Source organism: Petaurus breviceps, unplaced genomic scaffold (assembly GCF_028583685.1).
Source record: "Petaurus breviceps papuanus isolate PSGF00001 unplaced genomic scaffold, PetGlider_PUasm1.0 91023, whole genome shotgun sequence".
In the NCBI taxonomy this organism is placed as follows: domain Eukaryota; kingdom Metazoa; phylum Chordata; class Mammalia; order Diprotodontia; family Petauridae; genus Petaurus; species Petaurus breviceps.
The window spans coordinates 8,016,821-8,036,242 of record NW_027187398.1 but is presented as its reverse complement, the minus strand read 5'-3'; the positions used below and the strand labels follow the sequence as shown (position 1 = coordinate 8,036,242).

At 48.7% G+C, this 19,422-nt stretch overlaps 1 protein-coding gene across 9 annotated transcripts; it reads left to right on the top strand.

Moving 5' to 3' along the window:
• The first annotated feature begins 445 nt into the window (after positions 1–445).
• On the top strand, positions 446–16,478 carry PBXIP1 (PBX homeobox interacting protein 1). 9 transcript variants are annotated; one of them, XM_069078159.1, is made up of 12 exons: positions 446–690; positions 819–1,108; positions 7,760–7,850; positions 10,768–10,858; positions 11,151–11,218; positions 11,410–11,575; positions 12,092–12,319; positions 12,496–12,519; positions 12,905–12,972; positions 13,095–13,226; positions 13,679–14,928; positions 15,616–16,478. In XM_069078159.1, exons 2-12 carry the CDS (start codon positions 1,005–1,007, stop codon positions 15,695–15,697), a joined length of 2,304 nt encoding a protein of 767 aa, XP_068934260.1. In that variant the 5' UTR covers positions 446–690; positions 819–1,004; the 3' UTR covers positions 15,698–16,478. The 9 variants fall into 9 exon arrangements, with proteins under 9 accessions (XP_068934260.1, XP_068934253.1, XP_068934252.1 ...); XM_069078152.1 differs by lacking the exon at positions 819–1,108 and having other exon boundaries at positions 448–690; XM_069078151.1 differs by lacking the exon at positions 819–1,108 and having other exon boundaries at positions 448–690; positions 7,757–7,850.
• The last annotated feature ends 2,944 nt before the right edge of the window (positions 16,479–19,422 follow it).

Below are 19,422 nucleotides of genomic sequence, written 5' to 3'. Positions count from 1 at the left end.
CTTAGCTGGGAAATAAGTGGGAATGACTGATCTTTTTCACACTGCTTGGGTGCCTGTCCCAGGAGCTGGGAACTGTATCAGTACCAGCCCTGGAAAGTGAGTGAGAGCCTGGTTGGAGCGGGCACGGACCAGAGGCTGGAATGCGGGGGCTGCTGGGCAGCTCCCACGAGGCAGTGGAGCCGCAAGAGGCCTGCCCCCTCCCTGCCTGCCCTGGTCGTGGGAAATGGACCGCGAATTTCCTTTCTGGGCTTATTCCCGGGGCTGGGCCTCGAGCCAGGGCTTTGAGGACGAGACCCCGGAGGCGAGGGGAGAGGCTCGGGTGGGAGAAGGGGGAGGGGGGGGCGGCGGCAGGCGCACAGGCTTCCCCCACCCAGCTGCCCCTGTCCGTCACGGGCAGGTCAGCCTCATGGTATTGGCTTGGGGCTTGATCCCAGAAGCGGCCATCTTCTGTGAGTCCCAAAGCCCCAGTTCGGACCGACGCTGGGGGGCGAGAGTGGTGCGGGAGGAAGGCTCGCGGCCCCACCGCCTCACCTCCCTCTCCTATTGGTCCAAAGTTTTTCCCCCCCGGCCGGGGAGAAGCTTCCCCATTGGTCCTTAGGGTGTCACGTGCCCCCTTCCTCTAGAGGTCGGAAACCTGGGGATCGAGGAGCAAGTTGAACGAAGACCGAGTCCACCACGGAGCTGGGTCAGGTAGTGTACCCTGGCTGGGGAGCGAGGGACGGGAAGGAACGGGGCGCCCAGGGGCCTCTGCTGGTTCGTCGGGAGGGGCGGCTTCTACTCGAGGACTACCCTGCCACTCCCTACTGCCTTCCCTCCAGTCTTCCCCGTGGGCGGGGTGGAGAGAGTGAAGCCGGCCTGGCCCGAGGACCCAGGGATGGAGAGATTGACAGGGCCGACAGGTGAAGCCGCCCGACCCGCCTGCGAGGGTGGGTAGCGCGGTCTGCCGCTGTTGACTCCGGCTGCCGTCCCTGGCTTCTCCTGGAAATGGTCTTCTAAGTGTTTCGATGGAGAAACTCTCATGGCTTCCACCACCCCTCCCTAAAGAGATGACCTTTGGCGATGTGGCTGGAATGCTGGACGAGCTGCGTTTGGGAAGACCTGAGTTCAAGTGTTGCCTCAGACTCTTAACTGTGTGACACTGCCTGGGCAAGTGACCACCGATTTCTGTCTCAGTTCCCTTATTTGTAAAGTGGGTATAATAATAGCATATATCTTAAGGGGTTGTTAGGAGTCTGAACTAGACAATATTTTGCAAAGCACTTTTCAAACCTTAAAAGTGTGTGTGTGTGTGTGTGTGTGTCTGTCTGTGTGTCTGTCTTCCATGTGCGTGTGAGCTCGAGCTCTTGCTATTATATGGGTCAGAGGGAAAGAAGAAAATGAGGATTCTTTTTGGGTACATGTTGACCTGCATAACCTCCTGGTTCTTGGATTCTTTAGATCTTAGAAATCATGTTCAAAGTTAGACCTAGGGAGAAATGGAGGTTTCATTATACTCATAATTGACACATAGCTATTTAAGGTTTGTAGAGCTCTCTGTATGCTTTATTTCATTTTCTCCTAACTGTAACCCAGTGAGGTAGATGCAATAAAGTATTTTTATCCTCATTTTACAGATGAAGAAACTGAGGCTCAGAAGTGATTCCCTTTTCCCCCCTCCCCCATAGCTATTAGTGGCATTTGAATACAGGCCCTTCCAATTTCAAATCCAGGGCTCTGCTTTTTTATCATGCTGCCTCAAAGGTTAGACAGTAGAAGAAACTTAGATCATAGGATTTGAAGCTCTCAGGGACCTTAGAGATTTAACAGATGAAGAAACATACCCAAAGAGGGAAAGGGACTTTGCTCAGGACACTGGCACAGAAGGGAACCCCTAGGGACTGCAGAAAGCTGCTCCAAAATATGTCAGGGCCCTGGGAACCCAGGATGCTTGGGTATGAGCCGTTTTCTTGTGTGGGTCTCCCCAGGGTGGGGAAGAATGTCTTGATGACCTAAATACTAGTCCTCTTCCCCATGGTGACAGTGGACCTGACATCACCTTGGTTGCCATGGTGGCCATTGCTGGGGGACTTTAGTATGTTGTACCAGAATGAGGAGTAAACAGAGACTTTACCAGTGGTGCCTTCCACTTCCTTCCTGTTACTGCCTGTCAACAATCTTACCTAGTAACTAAGAAGCCTGTAGCAGCTGGCTGGCAGATATAAAAGAGAGAGCTTTGAGGTGGAAAAAAGAGATAGGGATTCATTTCACAAAATATTTATGCTACATCACTGTGTGCAAAACACTGTGTTGTCCTGGAGAGATACAAAGTTCAGATGAAACCCCTACCTTCCATCAGTAGGGGGACAGGACATATGACATGTTTTATTTTGTAATATGGTACTTGTGTAAGTTGCCATGTGAAATCTGGGGAGGTGGGAGGAAAGAGGGGCATTAGAGAGGACTTTGTGGAAGAGATGGCATTTGAGCTGGACCTAAAGGAGTGAGTAGGGTTTCAGTAGATAGGCAGAGATAGGAAAGGGTGATGGCACTGGGGACATAAAGAGCATTCAATGAGCATCTTTGTGGAGGAAGGAAAGAAAAGGATCTGAAGAGTTCAGTTTAGAATTTGGAGCATGTGAAGGGGAGGAGGGATATGAGATACCATATTTTGCAGTCTTCAGTTTGGCTAACATTTATTAAATACCTATTACATACAGTGCACTACAGTTTATGGAAAAGACAAAAACTAGATAGCTCCTGCCCTTAAGTAATTGGCATTCTACTAATGAGATACCTTTGAAGGCCAGATTAAAGAGTGAAATTTAATTTTGAACTAGGGAGTGGCATAATATTTGTGCATAAGGGAAATGAATCTGGTAGCTGTGTGAAGAATGGAGAGAGTATAGAGAAGCAGGAACACTTGGGAGGCTGTTGCAGCTGAGGAGATGATATTGCGAATGAAAAGAAGGGTATAGACTGGACAGACTTTGTGAAGGAAGAGTCAGTAGGGTTTATGGGAGGGGAGGCAGTGAGGGCCAGAGAAGCGAAATTACAGCCTGAGTTTTGAACATGCAAGATTGAGATTTGGAAGGTGGTCTCCAGTGAAGTGCTCTAGCAATCCATGCTTTGTGTTATGTTGTTTAACATTTTTTATCAGTGACTTGGACAGTGGCATAAATGGTTTCCAAATGAAGGGCTGGGAAGTGACAGCAAGCATGCAGATGACAGGATCAGTATCCAAAAGGTTTGGGACAGACTAGAAGGATAAGCTAAATCTATGACGATGGAATTTGATGTAGATAAATGTTAAGTCTTACCTGGGTTAAAAAACATCAGCTGCACAAGTATACCATGATAGAGGTTTGCCTAATTAGCATGAAAATGAACTGGGGATTTTAGGGAAAAGGGAAGGAAAGGAATAAGCTTTTATACAGCCCCTACCAAGGATCAGGCACTATGTTAATCACTTTACAAATATCATTTTAGAGGGCTATTAACTCAATATAAGTCAACAGTGTGAGGCAGGCAAAAAAAAAAAATCTAATCTGAATTAGTTTTCCTTATTCAGTTGTACCTAACTCTTAGTGACCCCATTTGGGTTTTTCTTAGCAAAGAAACTAGTATGGTTTGCCATTTCATTCTCCAGCTCTTTTGCAGATGAGTAAACCGAGGCAAACAGTGTTAAGTCACTTGCAGGGGGGGGTGTCTGAGGCTAGATTTGAACTCAGATCTTCCTGACTCTAGGTCTAGTGTTCTATCCACTGTGCCACCTAGCCGCCCAACCTGAATTCAGGCTTAATGGAAACAGTAGTATTCATACAAGGGAGGTGACAGTCCTGTTGTACTCTGCCCAATCGGACCATAATGTTCATTTCTGGTACCATGACACACTGGAGTATGGACATCCAAGAGAGTGACCAGGATGGTGAGAGTACTGGATCTATGCCATAGGAGGATTGTGCCTTGAGCAGAGGAGAACTTAAGAATGCTTGTGGATTGATGGTTGGTCAGCTAGGTCTCATAAACAGTTGGAGATATAGATCTGGAGCTCAGAAGAGAGCTCAGGGATAGCAGGGGAAAAATATGGGAGTCATTTTTACAGACCTGATAGCCGAAACCATGGTAACTAATGAGATTGATGGCCACTGTAGAGAAAAAAGAGAAGAGGAATGGGGCCTGAGTGTTAGTGATCACCCACCTCCAAGGGGAGGTATGAAGACAGAAGCACTATGGAATTGGAGGAGTTATCAAGTTAGGAAGACAAAAAGAAGTATGGAATGTCTGAAACAGAGAAGCAGGAGTATTTAATAGCAAGGGAGTGGTCAGTTTCAAAAATTGCAGAGAGTCGAGAAGGTTATGAACTGAAAAGGTCATTGGATTTGGTGATAATGAGGTCACTGGTGACCTGAGAGGAAGTGATGAGATGAAGAGAGAGTATGTGAGGCAGGAGAAGCCTCTGTTGTAAATGGCTTTTTCAGGAATTCTGGCAGTGAAAGGGTGGGTCTATCCAAAAGAAATGACATAGTAGCTAGATGGGTTTGAAAGACTGAACAAAGGCTTTTTAGGCTTAGGGGGATCTAATTATGTTTGTAGGCACATGGGAAAGAGTCAGTAGGAAGGGAGAGATTGAAAATGCAGGAAAAAGGGCATAATTGACTAAGTGAGGACCTAGAGGAGGAGTGGGAAGGGGGGGGGGAATATAGGCACATGTAGTTGAAGGCAGATCTGTAGGTGTTTAGAGAATCTGGACTAAATTCTGAGAAATTCTAGCAACCATCCATCTGCCTCCACACAGGTCCTAAACCTGCTCCAGATATGGGGGCAGTGGAGTTGAAAGCATTTATTGCTTTTAAAGGTGAAATTGATGTTTCCTTTGTTCCCTTTAGTCTAAAGTTTCTTCATAGCGAAGTCATTTTGGGGGGTGGGGGACTGGGGCTCTGGTTTTAGTCTCTCGGGTTACAGTTTCAGGAATCCTAAATAGTATGGTCATTTCTCTTCCACTGATGTTGCCGGAGGTCATATCATCCATTCCCCAGACTGTGTCCTTGGCTTTGTGCCCTGCAGATACTTACTTTGTGATAAGCACTGGATTTGGAGTTGGAAGATCTAGGTCCTTGTCTTCTCCTTTCTTCCTCTAAGATCTTAGGCAGATTTCTGGAGGTCCTCAGTTTCCTCATCTGTAAAAAACAAGGGGCCTACTTAGGTGGTCTCTAAGATCTCTTCCAATTAAGTGATAAATGACTCTAAGCCACAAATATTACAGCAAAAGTTCATATTCTCTGGTAGGTAGTAGCCTAAAGGGAGTACAATTTTCAAACCTTGCTTAGGGCACAAAACTATTTTGTTCAGAATTTGCCCCACCCCCCAATTTAGCTCACTGGGCAGCTAGATGGCTCAGTGGATTGAGCTCCGGACCTGAAGTCTGAAAGACCTGAATTCAAGTGCAGCCTCAGACACTTATTAGCTCTGTGAACCTGGGCAAGTCACTTAACCCAGTTTGCCTCAGTTTACTCATCTGTCAAATGAGTTGGAGAAAGAAATGGCAAACCACACCAACATCTTTGCCAAGAAAACCCTAAATGGGGTGACAAAGAATTGGACATGACTGAAAATGGCTGAATAACAACAATATTAGCTCCCATATATATAGCATTTTATGGTTGATAGAGCATTTTTCTCTTGATTCCCACTTTTCAGTTAAGGAAACTGAAGTTCAGAGAGGTACATCTGGGCCTCTCAGCTTTTGCAGAACTAGGATTTGAACTCTCCCTTACAAATCTAGCCCTTTTCCCACTGCTCTACCTTGGTGGTAGTGAAAGAATGCCTTGTGAAGTTAGAAAGCAGGAGTTAGGAGGAGTGGGAGTTTAAGGAAAGACATTTCCCCTGAGGTCCCAAGATTGAGGACTGAAGAACTGATTGCTGGCATAGCCAGAGAGAATGGGGTGAAACTTTGGTCTGTGGCACCGTGGAAGTTGACAGATAAAATAATTGAGGAAATAGATGTTTGAGCTTCCAAGCCTATCAGTTTATTAAGCCGTGCATGCTAATTGCATAACAAATCAGGACCAGGTCTCCTCAGCTTGGACCCTCCAATACAGGGGGAGACAGATTTTTATGCATTTAAAGGTAACAATAAGGAGGCCTTATTGGTCCTTGGGTGCTGCCTTTTGACTGAGTTCAAGTTTTAAGAGCAAATTCTTTTATTAAGGGGATTTGTTCTGTGAAGTTAGGATTCAGTCAAAGGGTCGAACTTGAGGACCTAGAGGGCCCCAGGTGGCTTTGAGGCCAGAGTTTCCCCACCCCAGCGTGAGGCCTTGGGTAAGTCTCTTTATCTTTCTGGGCCCAGGTTTCTCATCTGTAAAGTGAGAGGGTTTAAATCAATGAACTCTGGTTCCTTCTAGTTCTAGATCAAGAGTCTTGTAATCAGAGTGACACATGACCGGATGAACTCTTTCTGAGTTGGGAAGGGGAGAGGGAACAGATGCAGTTCCCTGAAATCAGAAAAAAGAGGTGTCCCACTCCCCCCAAGTGTCTATATTCAATCAAAGGAACATGGAAACGGTGATCAATTAACCAATACAGGCTGGTTTTTAGTTAAAACATATGGATTGCTCGAGATGTGTAATTGTGAGAAAACTTTCATCAATCTTTGGATCTGACTGGGTTTCTGGTCAGCATAACCTAGGTCCTTGGTTAAGGATCTCTAAGAGGCAGGTAAAAAGAGCCATACAGGACTAGATTTAAACAGTGCAATAAGGTTTTCTCACAGTCCCCACAACTGAATAAAGTTTTCTCACAAGACAGAAGTTGGACTAGATCATAATTGAATAGGAAGGGAACTGAGCTAGCTCCAGAATTGAGTCACAAGATGGAGTCAGTGTGCTTCACTCAATTCCCACAGCTTTGAGGAGATGGAGAGTGGGGTGGGATTGGAGGAGGAAGCAATGCTGTAGGGGTAATTGAGTTTTCCCTTCTGGGGGAAGTCTCTGTCTGGGGTAGGTTACATGAGATCCCAGTTAAAAGGAAGGGTAAGTGTAGTGACTGGGAGAGATAGCATGAGAACATGGGGTACTAGTTGGAGAGAAGATTTGGAGCTGGGAAGGACCTTAGAGGTCTCTTAGGCTAACCCCATCCCTTTACAAATGAGTAGGCCAAGGCCAGAGAGGCAGTAATTCTTCCAAGGCCATAGAGTAGTAAGTAGCAGAGTCAGAATTCAAACCCAGGTCCCTGCCTGTGAAGCCAGGGCCCTCTCTGCTGCACCATGTTGCCTTTTCCTCCTAATTATGTTACTCACTGATCAAGGAGAAGCTGGGGAGGAGAGATAAGGGAGAAAATTTGGCTTAGTGAGAAAAGTACTGCCCAGGAGTCAGGAAACCAGGGCTCTTATCCCAACTCTGTCACTGAGCATGACCCTCGGTGAGTCACTCCCCCAGTCTCCCTAGGCTACAGTTTCAACAGTAAAAATGAGGCCAAGTTGAACTAAATGATCCTAGCTTTGAAATTCTGTGTCCTTTCAAGGTCATTCCCCATTCCTGCAGGCCAGCCAATCCCTAGGAGAGGCATACTCTCTTGTGAACATTTGCAGTTACTCATTTGCAAGTCAAATGTTGCCCACAAGTTGGTAGTTTTGGCCTTAGAAGGACCCAAACTGGAGCAGGGTCCTTGATGCTGGACACTGCATTCTGCTGCCCTTCTTTTCCCTTACCCCCTAGGTCTTCTCCCCTTCCTCCTGATGTGATCTCTAAGAAAAGATCCCATTTCTAAGCTTTTTTCTCAGCAGGTGGTGTCTGTTGAGGTCCCCAGGGATACAACCAGCTATGGAATCCTCCAGCCCGGAGTCGGATAATAGTTGGGTGATTGCTGGCTCCGAGGTAAGATGGGAAGAGATTGGGAACTTCATGGGAGAGCCAAAATATGTCCATGATGGAGAAGGGATTTCCAGAGACTTTAATTCGGTCTATCCCTCTTCAATTTTGAGTGTCCTTCCATGGGCATCCTTGGGTGCTATGGTGGGTAGGTGTGGGGGGAGAGCCAGAAGAAGAAAGAAGCCCAGTCCTTGTCCACTAAGAGTTCTCAGTTTGATGGAGACTCTCTAGTACCCCACTCCCATCCCCAAGGATGCTGACCCAGACCCAGGGACAAAAACATAAAGGAAGCCAGAGAGAAGACCTAGTTATCAATGCTTGAGATTGGGAAGCAGGTACAATGAAGGGAGCCAGAGGCATTAGTCTGGAAAGGCTTCCTTGAGAAGTCTAGTGCAGAATATAGTGAGGAGAGCAGACTAGAAGGCGTCTGGAGGGTTGGAATGGTCCCTTCTGGGGGGAGTAGGTGAGGCATAGGTGGAAATAACAGGACAGGTTTGCCTGGATGGCAGAGTAAAGTCAGGATGGTAGTGGAAGGGGGAAGGGAGAGGAGTCTTAGGAAACATGAACATCTTGGGGAAGAGGCAGGAAGGAACTCCAAACACAAGTTCTGAACCCACTCTTTGCCCTGCTCCCTTGGTGTAGATTTGGATGGCAGGGACAATGACTGGGGAACAGCCAGGAGGTTCCCTGTTGGAAGTGGCAAAGAGGGAGAGCTGAGGCCACTATATACTTATGAACCACCAAGTAACAGGGCAGCCAGAGGAAGGAGCAGACTCATTGAGGACAGAGACAATTCAGATCAACACTACAGACACTTATTACTATGTACAAGTTACTGCACGGGTGATAAAAAAGAAAAGACAATAGCCATATGTAGACAGACACTCCGATGTCAGCAGTTGTACCACATCCTGAGCACCTCCTCTTTAGCTAAAGCGGGGAGCACCAGGCTGCTGGCTACACCAAGGTGAACACAGCATAGATCTGCTTGTCTGCTTCCAGGTCACACAGCCTAAGGTGGAGAGACAGGATTGAAAGAGAGAGAGAAAAAGGCCATCACATAAGTAGCACAGAATAGGACAGGGGAGGAGCAAAATTTGTCAGTACTAGACCACAGGATCTGAAATCCATGTGTTCGGTGTCCAGATTAATTCTGTGATTGATAATAATACCAGTGCCATGTTCTGGCAGCACGCTTTCAGGTTTACCAGGCACTCTCCTCAAGCATCCCTGAGAAGGATAGTGCTATGGGAAGAGGTTGTATTTGGAGTCTGGGCGTGGGATTTCAGCCAGGGCTCTCCCCGCTCTGAGTCAAACTCTCTTTCCATTTTTGGCTTCAGTAACAATTGCTGGAGCTCTTTAGGGAAGGCCTGGATGGCAAATGTCAGGGATGTTACAGAAGGGATTCCTGTCATTCCCCTCACTAGAGGACCCCTGAGGCAGCTTGGAGATTCTGCTTCTAGATTTAATGACCCAGCAGTTGTGGCCGGGTGGTGGTTAGGCTCTGCTTCCCCCCACATCACTGGTGTGGCTAATCTGGTAAAATGCCTTTTGACTAACCATCTCAGGTGGAAAAACCTATATCCTAAGGTCAGGTGATCTGTACTGCTGCTTTGGACATGATAAGGGTCAAATGACTGATATAGACAATTAGTGTTACAAGATTTTGGGGAAAGATTGGTAATTGACATTCTTATGATACTCAAAAGTTTGCAAAGCACTTTATCCATGATCTCACTTGAGCCTGGTGATAGCCCTGTGGAGTAGGCCCTAGAGTGTTATTATTATTATACCTGTTTTACATGTGTAGAAATTAAGACTCAGAGAGGTAAATGACTTTGTTCATGGTCACACAGCAAAGTGGCATTTTTAACCAGTCTTATGAATTCCAATCCAACAATATCTCTGCTCCAGCTCACTGCCTCTCAGCTCTGGTTCTGGAGATCACAGTGGGCTGGGCCAGCTGGTGACTGTTCTGCTGAGGGGGTGGAGCTTTAGCTGGGCCTTAAAGGGTCTCTAAAGGAGGACTTAGATGAGTTGGGACAGTGGAAGCTCTTTCTAGATTGTAAGGACAGCAGGAGCAGACAGGTGGAAACAGGAACATTTGAGGTATTTTCAGGGGATGGTGACCAGATCCATTTGTTGGATTAGAGTGGAGGGTTCACCTGGAGAGAGAAGGAGGAGATAAGGCTAGAATGGTAGTTTGGGGACAGACTCTGGAGGGCCTTAGTTTTCATTTAATTCAGTAAACATTTATTACTCACAAGGCTGTGGAGATCCTGAGATGAACTAAAACAGTTCTGGCTTTTAAGGATCTTAAAATTGAGCTGGGGAAACAAGATATGTGTACAAATAGAGAGAGTGGGAGGGGGACTGCACCTCTGACTTTCATTGGTATAGGGAACTCCCCAATAAGGAAATTCCCTTGGCCTCTGTAGGCCTGCATGTTCTCTAACTTTCTGGTACTAGGCTGATGGAGAGGCTAATTGACTTACCTGGGGGGATAGCTGTAGGCTTCGTAAGCAGCGGGCTGTGAACCTAGGCCTTCCTGACTCTGGGGCCAGCTCTTTTTACAGAAATAACGAATGTGAATTTGAATGTGCTAAGTGCAGAGATGGCCTCAGAGATCATCTGGTCTAGACATCTCACTTTGCAGCTAAAAGAGCTTGTTAAATGACTTCTCTCATGTCACACCAGTGAGCGTGACAGAGCTGAGGGGAGAGCCACAAGTGTCCTTCCCACGCCACTACCAAGCTGGAGGACTGAGGTGCTGGGCAAGGAAGATGGAGATGGGAGAGGCTGAGGCCTGGGTGTTGGGCACTTGCTAGGCTCAGTCCCAGGCCAGAGTGCCAGATAAACCACTAGAGAGGATGGGTAGCAGCTCCCAGCAGCAGGAAATGTCTCCTCTTTACTCTTTCTTCAGGGCTGTTTGCCAGTAGAGACTCTGGGTCCAGAATCTGAGGCAGCCCCACAGACCTCAGCGGATGACCTTCCAGGAACCTTGGATGGAGAGGGTAATTAGGCCCTGGGAGGGAATTAGGAAGTTTTCTGGGGGAACAGGTATGCTGTTGTCATCTGGATTCCATTGGAAGAGAGTTCCATTTTACCACCTGTCACCTCAGCCTCACACTCTCCTTACCCTCTGTGTCTGTTAATTTCCCTGGTAATCTTGTTCTTGCCCTTTCCTCACTCCACACTGGGGTGGGAGAGACTTGCTGGGTATATGGGGGGCCAGGATTTGTGGAGGAGGCTGAGGAAGAATTTGGAGAGTGTTCTCTGAGCCTTTCTCCTGACTCCCGCCTGCAGCACCTACTGTTGACAAGGACCCTCCTGTCCAGCCTGGTGCCTGTTCGACAGAGGAGACAGACATCAAGGTAGGCCCCTCACAAGAGAAGGCAAGGTGGCTAAAAGGATTGGGCACTGGGGTACTGCACAGCCTATATCAGATTGCATGCCATCTTGGGGAGGTCACTGAAGTGATTTCTTGTGACTCTGAGACTCTATCTCCTCTGTAAAATGGGGCCGAGGAGCAAAAGCCATGCTCAGGGCTCTTACCCTGCATCAGGTTTCCCTGGAAAGCAACAGCTATAGCTTGGACCACCCACATCCAGATGAAGAACAAAAAAAGGTTGAGCAGCCAGAGGCCACAGAGAGGGCAGAGCTAGAGTCAGACATCATGGATCCCGGGGACCAAAGCCCTCCAAAGAATGGCCCTTGGCCCTCTAAAGCAGGTAAGAATCCTGCCTCCATCTCTTCCCTGTCCCTCCTTGTCCACCCAATGGCCATTGTAGTGCCTTCCATCTCTCCCTCCAGCCCCTCCCCACAGCTCCAGTCTGTGACCTCCTCTTACTTGTGGGGTGGCCTCCGTGGAGGGCGGAGGACAGAGGACCTGAGCTCTGAGCCGAGCGCTGTCCCTTACTGCACATGTGACCTTGGACCAGTCACTTAACCTTTAATTCTTCCAGTTTTCAAAGTGCTTTCATCTTTGAGCCTCACAACAACTCTGTTAGATGGGCAGGGCAGTTATTATCTTCATGTTGCAGATGTGGAAACTGAGCCTCAGTGTTACATAGCTAGTGAATGTTGGCGCTGATTCCTGTTCAATGGGGGGCTTCAGCCACTGTTATCTCTCTTTCTCCACCCTTTTTTGGGACATATCTTTGCAGCTTCATGTTCTTCTCTGCCTCAGACCGTGGGCCCCTGAACTCAGTATTTAACTCTCCTCTTCTCCCCTTCCTCACTTCCAGATCAGGTTGGTGAGGAATTCAGCTGCTCAAGTAGTGAGGATGACCTCGATGTGGAGGGCCTGAGGAGACGTCGGGGCCGGGAGTCCAGCCCACTCCGTTCTCCAGCCTCCTTGGGTGTGCACGATCAGGCCAGCAGCGAGGGAGGAAGTGGGGAGCTCGGGCTAACCCTGAACACTTGTCTCCTTGGAGCTCTGGTCCTTGTGGGGCTCGGCTTCCTCTTCTTCTCTGGTAAACAACTGGAACCCTTCCTGCCTTTCTGTGCCTCCCTTCTCCTCTCCAAACCTTGCTCTTCTCTTGTCTACTCTCTCCTGCCATTATTCTGATTCTGCTTTTCCTTTCCCTGTCCCCTTACCCCCACTGATGCCAGAGGGGACTCACCCATACTCCTCTCTGTCTGTCTCCAGGTGGTTTCTCTGACCTTGAGGCAGGTGAGTGGGAGCATCTTAGTTATCAGGGGGAGGAGAATGTGTTTGTAATCTCTTCCCCTGACTGAATGTCTGGGGACTGGGTGTTGAAGGGAGAATGAATGATTAGCTCTTTCTTTTCCAGTATGTAAAATATGTTCAAGGATAACCCCAAGCCAGAGTGACTAGGCTACAGGACCTTGAGGAGCTGGGAGGAAGGAGGGAGGGAGAGGAAGAAGGAGGGAGGGAGAGGGAGAAGTGAGTATGTGCGTTTGTGGCCCTCTACCCATACTGTAAAACTATACTGAGATAGTTTTGGATCATTCATTGTTTTGTAGGATTTGGCTAGGTGGAGGTTGGCAAGCTAGTGAGTGGCTAGCCTCCCACACTGTCTCTCTTTCTTTGTTAGGGCCAGTGGAGAACTTGGAGCCACAAGTGACCCCAGAGTCTGAGTCTCAGGATATTGAGGATATCCAGGTTGTGTTTGTGTGTCTTCATATATCTGGGTGCTCTCTCTCATGTGTATACACTTGTGTAGAGGCATACAAAGGACTGGTTCTGGTTCTGTGTATGTGACCCCTGGCTTTCCTGTCCCCAAGGATGGACTGAGGCTACAACAACAGGCCTATTCCCCCCCTGGCAGTCTCCCAAGCCTCCAGTCCATGAGCCTCCTGCTGGACAAGCTGGCCAAGGAGAACCAAGATATACGGCTCCTTCAGGCCCAGCTGCAGGTAGAGTAGATTGCTTGTTAAGGGGAGTTAGCTCCTAGGATGCTGCTAGGATTAGTGGTGATGGCGAGGATAAGGAGGATAGTGGGAAAAGTCTCAGCCTTGTGGTAGGGGAGCCCGGCTCTGACACTTGCTATCCCTGCAGGCTTAGGTAAGTCACTCACCCCCTATCGTCTGTGGATTAATTTATCTCTGTGGTCCCTTCCAGTTCTGAAATTCTGAGTCAAGAGAACTTCCTGTGTGGGAATCTGGGGCTTGGCTGATGGGGCAGGGTCCTCCCTCTGACAGGCACAGCCTGTATCTTGTGAATAGACGCAATTGGAGGTGGACAGAGTTGTCATTTTTTTAGGCATGGTTACCCCCCCCCCAGTGTTCTTGTCTCTGTGTGAGTTTCTTTCCCCATTAGGCCATGACTGTTAACATGCTCCCTCCTCCTTCTTCTTTCTCCCTGACAGATTCAGAAGGAAGAACTCCAGAACTTGCTACACAGACACCCAGGGCTGGAGGAGGAAAATGAGAGACTCCGGGGGGCCCTGCAGCAGCGAGAAACATCCCAGCGGGTGCTAGAATCTGAGATGCAAGAGCTCCGAAGCCGCCTGGGGGAGCTAGAGGAGACTTACTCTAAGGGGGTGGGTGGGACCTGCAACAGCCAGAGTGCAGGGGAGCCCCAACAGGAGGCTGCCCCTGGGCTGCAGGAACCCCAAGGCTTTCTGCAGCAGAAGGAACTGTTGGAGGCTGAGGCCCAGATGCTGCGCAGGGAGCTAGAGAAGCAGAGGCTGCTGCTCAGCTCAGTGCAGAGGGACCTGGAGAGGAGCCTCCATGAGTCAGGGCTGGGGGACAGGGACCAAGCAGATCTGGCTGAGTTGGGTCGGAAGCTGGCTGCGGAGCTTCAGGGAGCAGAGAGCTGGGGCCCCAGAAAGGGCCCAGCCAATGCATCTGAGGCCTGGGGGCAAGGAGGAGCCCACTTCACTAGCCCCAGGGAGCCTGGTCAGAAGGAGAAATGGAAGGACAGGCAAGGGGACCACAAGGCAGAGAAGTGGAAATACAAGAAGGAAGGATCTGTTGGGGAGGGGAAGAAGAGCTTCAGGGGCAAAGGAGATGGGGAGTCGGTAGAGAGGTGGAAGGCTGAGAAGCCAGGCACAGCAGAATTGGGGGGCAAGAATGGCAGGGAATGGAGAGGTGTGAAGGAGCATCCCAAGAAGAGCTGGGACGGTGCAAGAGGGAGAGAGGGGCCCCACCTATCTTGGGAGGGCCAGAAGCACCCAGCACAAAGGGACAGGGCTAAGGGGAGGGGCCCTGGCCATCCTGATCCCCAGCTGGCATGGAAGAAGGTGCTGGGCCGCAAGTACCGGGTGCCTCAAGGCTGCTCAGGCGTAACTGAGTGTGCCCGCCAGGAGGGGCTGGCCATGTTTGGTGTGGTGTTACCACCAGTTCAGAAGCAGGAACTGGCATCGCTGCTGCAGAAATACTTGTCTCGGCTGCCCTGGGCCCAACGGCTTCCGGAACCACTGTCCTTCCTATCAACCTACTTTGGTGATGATGACATCTTCCGCCATGACCGCCTTCACTTCTGGGACTTTGTGGAGGCCCTGGAGGACAGCCTGGAGGAGGCTGCAGTCAGAGAGACGGGAGACGATGATGAAGTCGATGACTTTGAGGATTTCATCTTTGGCCATTTCTTCGGTGACAAGGCACAGAGAAAGAGGTGTGGCAGCCCCGGGAGGAAAAAATGTGGGCCTGTGGGAAGGGCGAGGTTCAGTGGAACAGAAAGTAGGCTCAGTGCATTAGAGCTGGTTGAGGAAATTCTTGGTCCACTGAAGAACCAAGGAGGGACTGGAGGAGTTAGAAGAGGATTGAAGGCCTAGTTTGGGGTTTGACTCCAGCAAACTTCCTCTGAAAATGAGTCAAGGTTGGAAAAGTTTGGCTGCCTCTGACTTTTCTCCCTGGTCTGTGGTGAGACTTGCCTTCCCCATCACTCTTAGGGCATACCATCCTCAGCAGTTTGGGCTGATGCCTTCCAGGACGAAAGAGGAGACCAAAGCTATAGACTAGCTGAGGGACCAGTGATTATTCATCAGTGGAAGTAACTCCAATGGGCCATGGGTCTTTTTAAAAAATTTTCGGGGCGGCAAGGTGGTGCAGTGAATAGAGCACCAGCCCTGGAGTCAGGAGGACATGAGTTCAAATCTGGCTTCGGACACTTAACACAAAAACTAGCTGTGTGACCTTAGGCAAGTCATTTAACCCCAATTGCCCTCCAAAAAGGAAAACAAAATTTTTCTTATTATTTATTTATTTTTTGTTTTCAACATTCATTTCCACAAGATTTTGAGTTCCAAATTTTCTCCCCATCTCTCCCCTCCTCCCCACCCCACTCTTCTGTGCCTTGCAGGTCTGGGAAGAAGGACAAGTATCAGAAGGGCCCCAGAAGCTCAGGACCCAAGGAGAGGCCCAGACACTACCGGGAGGGCTGAGGCAGAGGGCTGGAGAGGCTCAGTGCCCAGGGTTTGCCCACTGCTCTGCCCAACCATCAGAGACATTGGGGGGCCCTAGCCTCCTTTGGTTTTATTTATCACTGCATGTGTGTGGTGTATTTGGGGAGGTCTGTGACACAAGTTGGGGGGCATTAAAGTAGGATCTCCCTCTGTCATTGCCTCCACTCCCTGGATTAGGTAGGTCCAGGGTGGGGGTCACTGAGCAGGAGCAGAAAAGCTCAAACCTCAGCTTGCTCAGGAGACACCACTTTAGCTTGAAAATGCTCTGACACTGCTTGTTCTTATTTATGTGTGTAAATAGTTGGGCTCTCTTTACCCTCTCAGGTTACTGGATGGAGACCTTGTTGGCTCTGGGCCCAAGCAGGTTGTGCCAAAGTGGGCTGTTCCTCTGTGTGTGAGGGTGTGTGTGCTTGTGTGTGTGTGTGGGGGGGGTATGGCACTGAGGGCAGAGTGTGGGGCAGAAAGGAGCTGAAGTGAGGCTTCTTTGATCGAGAGGCAGGATAAATGCTCCCTTCACCCCTTTTTGTGTATGTGTGAGGGAGACGATAGCAGGGATACCTGAGATGGCTCTCAGGAACACTCCCCACTCCTCTCCAGCCATGGTTTGGTCAGTGTGAGATGGGGGCCTGGGGCCTGAGGCCCTAGTGGCCACTTAGATTTGTCTGTAGGTACAAAGTTGGGAGGTTTACTCCCTTGCTTCCAGGCTATTGACTTGGACACTTGGTCAACACCGAATTCAATAAAGTGCCTTTGTTAGCAATGTGACTGTGGGGCTGTGTTTAGATGGGTAGAAGGATGGAATGGCAGGAGTGTTCCCTGCTAGGGGGAGGGCTGTCTCACTGGGGATCACAGACCCCAAAACTGTCCCACCTGTGCTCACAGACAACAGGGGTTAGGAGAAGCTACAGAGATGACCTGTTCAGCTCCCATCCCTGATATTCTACCCTCATCTCCAACATTTAGACTTGACCCAAGCGCTCAATCCCATTCCCTGTATTCAGTTGTCAACCCTGACGGCTCCCTTCCACTCCCAACACAGCAGCCTTCTTGGCACAACCCCAAAGTTTGTTCCCCAGGCTCCCTGGCATCTCTGGATACTGGGTGGGGGTGGGGGTGGAAGGGGCACTAGGTGGCGCACTGGCTTCACATTTTTGTCAATTTTATCACATTTTTTTAATAGGCAAAGAAGCCAAAGGTCCCTGTGATCCTCTGTCTCTTAGTCAAGTCTAGCTGGCAGTTCTATTTCTGAATCTCTTTAGGGAAGGAGAGTCCCTGTACTTTTACTTGGTCACCTCACATGAAGTCCTTCCTGAGGTCTGAACCCCATCCTGGGTTCAGGATGAGTCCTCTGGACTCTTTCCTCTCAGAAAACCTCCCAACCTTCAGCCTAAGCTGAAGGGCAGAATGGTATTTCTGGGTGGCTGAATCTGATTCCTGGGGATGGGGGTGGGGAGGGAAGAGCTGAAAGGTCCCGAAGAGGCTGATGCCATTACCTGGGCACAAGAGGGCCTGGAGTCCCCCCAGGGGCTCGGAGGAGGGGAGGTTGGAGACAAAGACTCTCAGGGAGATGAGTGAGACAAGTGGAGCCCAAGAAATACAGGAATGAGACACAGCTGGGGAGGCTATGCTGCCAGGAGCCAAAAGGCAGTGGCAGTGTAGGTCAGTACAAAAAGACACCAGGTTTAGACCTCGGGGAGAGTACAGCCATAAGAGTGTTAGAAAATGGAACAGATGACGGAGAACAGGTGAAGAAGGAACCTTTTCAGGAGGGGAGGGCCTTTAGGAAGGAGCCCCCTGAAACAGGAGCTGCAAAAGTCCCCTCCCCCCTTTTTGATAGTCCTTTTGTCCCTGGGCTCACCTTTTAGGATTCCTGGACATCACTGAATGGTGTGTGTGGGGCACCTGTTCTTGGAGATTTCAATGTGCTAAAAGCAGGAGCTTCCAATCTCTCCATGCTTCCTCCCTGTGCCCTTAATTTACTGATTTAGTCACTGTAATGAATTAGGACTTCAGAGCTGGAAGAGTTAGAACCTTAGAGCTCATCTGGTCCAACATCTCATTTTACAGATTAGACACCTGAGGCTCAGAAAGGGGACTGGCCAAGGTTACTGAATGCCTTAAGCAGATGTAGCTCCATCTTCTAGCTCCTCATTTAATGTTCTTTCCAGAACCTGAATGCCAGGAAGAGGGAGGAAGAAGGCAGAGCTGGGAGCTTATTTTTGGCTTCATAGAATCAAAGGATTTAAAATTAAGGGACTTAATTAATTAATTGGTCAATTTGTCTAACTCCCTCATTTTTACAGCTGAGGAAACAGACCCAGAGGAGGAAAGGGATACCCAAGGACTTAGTGGAAGAGTTTGTATCTTAACTAGTGTGAACTGTAATTCCCAGAGAGGGAGGAGGAATTTAGAGGGAAGTAAAATGACTGGGTACAAAAGATGAAGTAGGGATAAGTAACTTGCTCAAGGTTACACAGCCAGTTATTTCTGCGTGTGGTGCCAAGTATTCAAGCCCAGATTTGAACCCCAGGTCATCCTGACACTGGAGCCAGTGCTCTTACTCGCTGAGCCACCTGGCCGCCCCAAGACGAAGTATATTTTAATTATACAATTATGTACCAAATTATACAATTATGTACCAGGCACGGTACAACCCTGCAAAGTAGCTGTTATTCCCATTTTATAGTTGAAGAAACTGAGGCAAAAGGGTTTAAGTGACTTGCCCAGGGTCACATAGCCGGTGTCTGAGGTTGGATTTGAACTTGGGTCTATCCTGACTCCAAGTTTAACACTATCCACTGGATGACCTAGCTGCCAAGGAAGAGATAGAGAAAAGAAGGGCAGGTCAAACAGAAGGGACTTTAGCTTTGCCTTATCCAGGCAGAGACTATAATTTCTACATCTCTTGTACTCTCTTCAGGCCCAGCACGCAGCTGGTTGGCAGATAGGTTAACTGACTGTATTTAAACTTTAGCAAGAAGGATTCTAGAATTTTACATCATCTCCTGAATCACCTTCATTTTACTGGTGAATATCATTACTCTCCCTGAGGGCAGGGATGATTTCATTTCCATCTATTTTCCTAGCACCAAGGGCAGTCCCTTGCACAAAGCATGTGATTAAGAAATGTTTGCTAAATGAAGGAAACAGGCCTAGAAAGGGGAAGAGTTAAGTAATAAAAAATGACAGGAGCAGAATTTGAATCCCAGAATTCAGGAGCCTGCTGTGGACAGGGGGTCCAGGTTGTCCTGGAGTCTTCTCAGAGCTACAAAGCACAGCAGCCCAGGATAGACCCGGGGACAGGGAGAAGGCTGGCCTGCCCTTCCAGGGTCTCACAGGGTGCTGACTTTGTAGTTTTGGACCTGGTTTTTAAGCCTTTAAAAAGTTTCAATTCTCAGGCTTCTCTCATTTGCATAATGAACTCTGGGGGTGGCTAGGAGGTTCCCCCAGTTCCTCTACCCCTCAGGAAACAGACATGATGAGTTAGAGGTTTTTGAAGTTGCTAGGTCAAATAAAAAAAAGAGGTGTGCTCTGTCCCCCAATCAATGCCCCTCTCTAGGCCTCAGTTTCCCCTCTCTGTCCTGGGGAATCATGGGATTTAGAGACAAAAAGGATCTCAGAGATCATCTCTATCTTGTCCATGGGTTCTTAACCTAAAGTATATTAATTAAAAAAAATTTAACTCTTAAAATTTATTTTATTTT